Raw genomic sequence first — 6,520 nt, 5'->3', positions numbered from 1 at the left:
TAATCTCAGGTTGTTCAGGCCATTGTGAGAGGCTGACTTTGCCAGACCTGAGTGACCAGACACTGTTTCATTCCATTTCACAACTGCGGCTGAACTTAGATTCTTGTCTTTTTTTCTTTCCTCTCCTCATTTTACCTGATTCACACTTACTCTTTATGAATGTTTGTCACTATCCTTTTTGCTCTGTATATGAATAAGAATTTTACTTTCACCGATTATACCAAGAAGGCTGAACAAGCTAGCTATAAATACTTTTGCCAAAATAGCAAACCTACATGTAATGCGTTAGTAAATTGCCCCTTTATAGTTTTTTTAAAAATACCAATCAGTATTGGAAATGGTCTATTCTCACTGTATAAATTGTATACCTGTCCATGCATGATTTTTTGATGTCAAATAAGCTAGTTGTAATCTGAATTTACTCCTCATTAATAGTCTGCTTTCAATTCAGTATTCAAGTAAAAAAAAGGTAATATTTTGTTGGCTGCTCTTTGATTTTCTGCTCTAATCACTGTTTATAAGTCAATTAATAATTTATTTATCTATCATTCCTTTCTTAAAACAGTGCTTCCTTTTGGGCCTTTTTTGTCCTTATATTCTGTTCTTGTATTGACTTCTGTATTTTACACCACTCTCATACCTTACGGCCTTCATAGGGATCGGAGTAGGACATACAGCCAGTGCAACAGATTCAGTGAGCTCTTGATGGATCCCCATTTATAGACACCATCGACACACATTGACTCCTTCGTCTTTAATAGTTTCATCAGCAAAAATCTAATGATCGTAGATTTAAAATTAATGTGAGCATCAACAGCTTTTCATGGGAGAAAGTTCCACACTTCAACTACTCATCACATGAATAATTGTTTCTTAATTTATGTCATTCAATGACTTGGCTCCGATTTTATAGAGTCATAGAGATGTACAGCATGGAAACAGACCCTTTGGTCCAACCCGTCCATGCCGACCAGATATCCCAACGCAATCTAGTCCCACCTGCCAGCACCCGGCCCATATCCCTCCAAACCCTTCCTATTCATATACCCATCCATTTTAAATGTTATAATTGGACCAGCCTCCACCACTTCCTCTGGTAACTCATTCCATACACGTATCACTCTCTGTGTGAAAAAGTTGCCCCGTAGGTCTCTTTTATATCTTTCCCCTCTCACCATAAACCAATGCCCTCTAATTCTGGACTCCCTGACCATAAGGAAAAGACTTTGCCTATTTATCCTATCCATGCCCCTTTTCTGAGTTTAAAGCTTTGTTCCTTTTACCAGAGTCTTCCATTAGTGGGAAACTCTTTCTTTATCCCCCTAAATTCCTTTCAAAATTGTGAAAGTCTTGATCAAATCAAATCTTCGATGTTTGGGAATATGGTGGCTCAGTGGTTAACACTACTGCCTCACAGTGCCAGGGACATGGGTTTGCTTCCACCCTTGGATGGCAATCTGTGTGGAGTTTGCACATTCTCCCTGTGTCTGCATGGGGTGTATTCAGCTGTTCCAGTTTCCTCCCACAGTCCAAAAATGTGCAGGTTAGGTGGATTGGTCATGCTAAATTGACCTATAGTGTCCAGATGTGTAGGTTAGGTGGATTTGCAATGAGAAATGCAGGATTACAAGGATTGGATATGGGGGTGGGTCTGGGTGGGATGCTCTTTGAAGGGTTGGTGGGGGCTCGAAGTGCTGAATGGCCTGCTTCCACATGGTAGGGATTCTATTCTATCATCTAAGCCTAGTTTATGTAAACGTATCCTCATAATTAGCTCTTGGAGATTGATAGCAATCCGGTGAGACACCAAAGCCAGATACTATATGCACTGGTCAAAAAGGCATTTGAGATGTAGTCTAACTAGTACATTTTAAATGCCTAACAAAGCTTCCTTTTATACTATTAATATGTAGAGTTCTATGGACATGGACACTAAATCTCTTGGACTTCTACATTTCCAGCTTTTTACTGTTTAAATTATACTTGAATATATACTCACCCTTTTGGTCCGAACTGGAATACATGATACTTACCTACATTGAAATGCATCTGACACAGTTTCATACACTCAATTAATTGACAAACTTAACTTTTTTAATTCCATGCTCCTGTCTACAATACTTCTTCAGTGCCTTGCCTGAAGGCAGTTCCAACCCACAATACCATAATCTTCACCATGGTCAGGGCAAGAAGGCAGGTCCTTTAGCCATGCCAGCTGAAACAAAGATCAAGCCACATACTGTTGGCTCCAATATGATCTACATCAGCCAACTAGCCTCCCAAAGGAGCTTCTGTGGCAACATTCGTACCCGTCTTGACCATCAAGTCTTGAAGTGAAATTTGAACCCAGAGCTTCTGTGTCAAGAAAGGGACACATGATCTCCATGACACTATTTACCATAACCCAATCGATGCATCATTAGTAAACTTGGATATTTAGCTTTCTATTGTGTTATCTAAGTCATGACTGAACACAGTAAGTATTTGAGGCACTTGTGGGATATCATGAGTCACTTCCTTTCAATTCAAGTACATTATCCTTACTTTCATTTCTTACCTATATCCTGTAGATAATTCCATTAAAGTCTGAAATCCCTCTACTATTCAGATTATAGCTGGTTTCTGACTGAACTGGAGGAGCCAAATAAATCTTCATTTTGACCAAAAGAGAAGAGTGTCTGCACCTCAAGTGCTGGTATAGCTATAGATCTAATTCCTACCAGTTTAGTTTACAGTATCTCATTTCAGTTTTGTGATGAATGTTATCTATTTTCCCACAAACAAACAGTTATGGAGAATAGACAAATTTGCCTAGCAGTGTTGAAGATCGTTTGTTGTAAGATGTACTCCTTTCTCTGAAGGTTGATAAGTTGATACGTCTATCTTCCATGGTGTATCAGGAGGCATTCTTACACCTGGAATAGGACAGTACCTTAGAAGTTTTACTTTTGTTCCTTTATAGAACTTAACCAAATGGTTTCCATACATAAACTGGTCACATGTTTCCACACATGTGCAGATCTCTCAGAAACAGATAACTGGAATTAACAATCTCATGAGTGAAAATTGCTCTAACATTGAGAACGTTGGTTTGTTCAATAATACTTCATTGAAGTCTTGTGAGGCTTCTTTAGAGTTCCATCTGGTTTACTCTGTGCAACGCAGAGAAAGATCCGTGAGGCTCCAATTCTTGAATTAAGAATTGAAAGGTCCGGCTGGGGGAAGAAGACCTGGTCTTCAGCTTTTAAAATCTCAACAGCAGCAGTCGAACCAAATAACTTTCTATAATGTAAAAGTAACTTCAGGGTTAAAGGGTTAGCTTTTACTTTTTATCAGAAAATCAGATTTTTTTTTAAAGAAAATGATATTTCATAAGTCTGGAATGGGGAGGTTGAGAAGTTGAAGTATAACTGAACACCTTTATCACACATTAGGATACCGTACCTGTGAAATTACGGGTCCCTTTGACTTCTTGTTAATTGAAGCAGAGTACACCAGTTGGATTACTGTATAAACAATCCGGAGTTGATGGTTTTGCCCGTTCTATTGGAAACGACAAGGAAATCACGTGTTCGTGGTTCTGTGAAAGGTTAGCAATGAGAGGGTTTATTTTTGGATTGCTGAAATGCTATCTGTATCTAATTCCAACTGCCTGGATTTAAAGCCAAGCCGTTGCAAAAGCTGTGGCATTTGGAGTAAACTTGGGAGCAGCGGCTTGCGAAAACCACCGGGCTGCGCTGAGCCAGTGCGCTGGAAATCTCAAAGCGACTTCCGCTGTTAGCAACTGGTGCCTGCATCTTTCGAGGAGCGGGTGCCCTTGCCACCAGGCGAACTCGGCGGGGCAAGTTCTCATTTCGAAGTGCGCACTTGTAAATCGCAGCTCTCCAGCTGATTCCACTCCCCCAACCATCGACTGACTCCAGGCTGCAAACGCAGTGCAAGGGAGTTCCCCATTTAGCGGCGTCCCCCCGCTCGGTTACTGAGGACGTGGTCGACGTGGGCCTTGGGAAAACCCGGGGGAGTGAGGTCCTTACTCTTTTTCGGAAAAGGGTGCTCTCGTTTATTTTTGGAGGCGCCTGACGCGTCCGGGAGGAATGATCTCCCCGAGCGGTTGCAGTCCAGCTTTAAGCGTGCCCGGCTCTTCTTTGGAGATGGAGACGCTCATGATGTAACCGGATCGCTGCAATCTCCATCTCAATTTGCTGGGACGGGCTTTGAAAAAGCCTGGCTGGCTGGGAGAGCAGCTTCAAGTGATGTCATCCTACTCCAGCCAGGCGAGAGCTGGCTCCTCTCCATCAGCACCCTGGACAGCGCCAAGCGCTGCTGCCTCTTGCCACTGAGGGGGCGAAACTAACGTGCACTTCAATTCGACCCAGGCTCGAGTGGGGAAGGCCGGTGGACATGCAGCGTCCTCCAACGGGTCAGAAGCGTCCGAGGCAATGATTTCCAACTGATGCATTTTCTTTTCGCTCTCTCTCTCTGTCTCCCCCCTTTCTGTTTCAAAATGCATTCCATGGTTCTCTAGCCTGCAGGCTGGATTTGGAGAGAGGGGAACTACTTATGGATGAGCTGCCGCCACCCTCTCTCGATCACGTTGCCCCAAGTAGAGGGAAGCCCATCGTCGCTGTGCATTTTCGGAGACTGGACCGATTTCCGATCTCGGTGTAGAGCCAAAGCTGCCCCGCATGTTTGATCCTGGATGCAACAGTAGCCCGGGTCAGTGAGAGTGAACTGTGGCCGGTAACTGATTTAAGGATTATTGGACCTGTGTGGTCTCTGTAACGAGCGATGGCAAATGAACCAGTGATTCTCAATGTTTACGATATGGTAAGTGTTAAACAACACCCTGTTGATCGATTAAAAATAAAGTCAGTTTGGCTGTTCGGTAAATCCAGGAATCATTGTTGGATTTACTCCTCCGCAGATGTTGTTAAACAGCTCCATCGCTGTAGCACAAGGAATCGAATCTACATTAGCTGGCTTTTACAGATGGGATGATGTGCATTTGCATTGGATGGGAGAATTATGTATAGCACTCTTCTTATGTTCTTTTTTTTCTTTTAAGTTGGAATGTAACAGCATATCTTGTAAACCTATTTTGCACTAATTACTCCTGCGTGCCATATGTTGCATTTGGTATAATAAAACTGTCAACGGCATTACTTTGTGATATTAATGCACAGGGAACTACATTTGTGAGACTTCTGCTACTTCAAATCTCCCAGTAAGAGATGTTCTAACCTTTTTGTGCTGTACATTGTCAAATTATATGGAATGCAGATGGCAAATGCTTTAGCAATGTATACTGGGTATTGTAATTCAAGTAATAAATAATGTTGTGACTTCCTCATAATGATGGAGAATCACTCTTGATATCTCTGAGGCACTAGTGTTTGGTTTTGGAGCAAGTGTAAGCAGAGACTGCCTACGGAGTTGCACCCCCAACCTTAAGCTCACAAAGTTGAAGGGAGCAAAGAAAACGCTTATAAGAAGTTTCAACTTACAAGTAACTATCTAACTGTAGTTTCAAGGATGCAATCTCAATTTGGAATTTACATGATAAACTTGTCTTACTGTAATGCCTCTCAGTGTGCTTGCTAACTTGTAACAACTCATAGACATCCTTTTTCTTTTTGATGATATACACTAGTGTGATATTTTGGTGTTGTGTACATGGAAATTAATGTCAAGCACGCAAGTTCAGTCATTCGAATGACTTCTGTTCTAAGCACAGTTATTGGTACTGTCTTATTCATTATGACACTGCAAGCATCAAAACCTGAACATGGTAGATAAAAAGTAATTAATGTATTTATATTAATTATTAAGAATAACAACTCCAGCGAGTGTCCAAAAATATGAAAGCACCTTGGGGCTGAAGTGTCTACTTAATCTTTCAGGTTTCTCCTTCGGAATTGTAACAGACTTCTGTTGCACTGCAGACACTGTGTAAACGTTCATTCAAAAATGAAACCTGGAATTAAATTAAATATCTCCATCTGCTGTGTTAAAGATGCAGAGTTAGGGTCTGTAAACATGTGAAAAAAGGAGGGTATACCACTTGCACAGAAATGCCAGAACCTTGATTTCAGTTCAAAATCTATAGGAATCTTTCCAAGTATTTACTTCTGTTTTTGAACACATATTGATTACAGACCAATGCGCACTTATAAAACAACTTCTATGTGATGAAATGTCCCAAGACACTTTGCAGGAACATTTTCAAACAAATTTAAAATTGAACTCTGTAAGGAAATGTCAGAACAAGAAGTAGGCTTTTAGGGTGCATCTTAAAGGAAGAAAGAAAGTCCTAGAGATATGTTGGGAGGGAATTGCAGAATTCCAGGACCCAGCAGCAGAAGGCATGACTGTCAGTGATGGTGCATGGCTGTCAGTGATGGTGCATGAGTGTCAGTGATGGTGCATTAGTGTCAGTGATGGTGCATGAGCATCAGTGATGGTGCATGACTATCAGTGATGGTGCATGAGCGTCGGTGATGGTGCATGAGCATCAGTGATG

At 41.5% G+C, this 6,520-nt stretch overlaps 1 protein-coding gene across 1 annotated transcript in view; it reads left to right on the top strand.

The window, feature by feature from the left end:
* Positions 1–3,669: 3,669 nt before the first annotated feature.
* The window catches only part of LOC122553793 (deubiquitinase DESI2), a 249,902-nt gene continuing 247,051 nt past the window's right edge, over positions 3,670–6,520 (top strand). The window contains exon 1 of the mRNA XM_043698127.2: positions 3,670–4,827. Coding sequence (XP_043554062.1) covers positions 4,789–4,827 — 39 coding nt within the window. The 5' untranslated portion in view covers positions 3,670–4,788. The remainder of the gene's footprint in view (positions 4,828–6,520) is intronic.

Source organism: Chiloscyllium plagiosum, unplaced genomic scaffold, assembly GCF_037043375.1.
Source record: "Chiloscyllium plagiosum isolate Xiang-an unplaced genomic scaffold, Cpla_swu_hap1 HiC_scaffold_8, whole genome shotgun sequence".
In the NCBI taxonomy this organism is placed as follows: domain Eukaryota; kingdom Metazoa; phylum Chordata; class Chondrichthyes; order Orectolobiformes; family Hemiscylliidae; genus Chiloscyllium; species Chiloscyllium plagiosum.
Note: the sequence above shows the minus strand (reverse complement) of the source record. Positions and strands in the feature narration are given on the sequence as shown.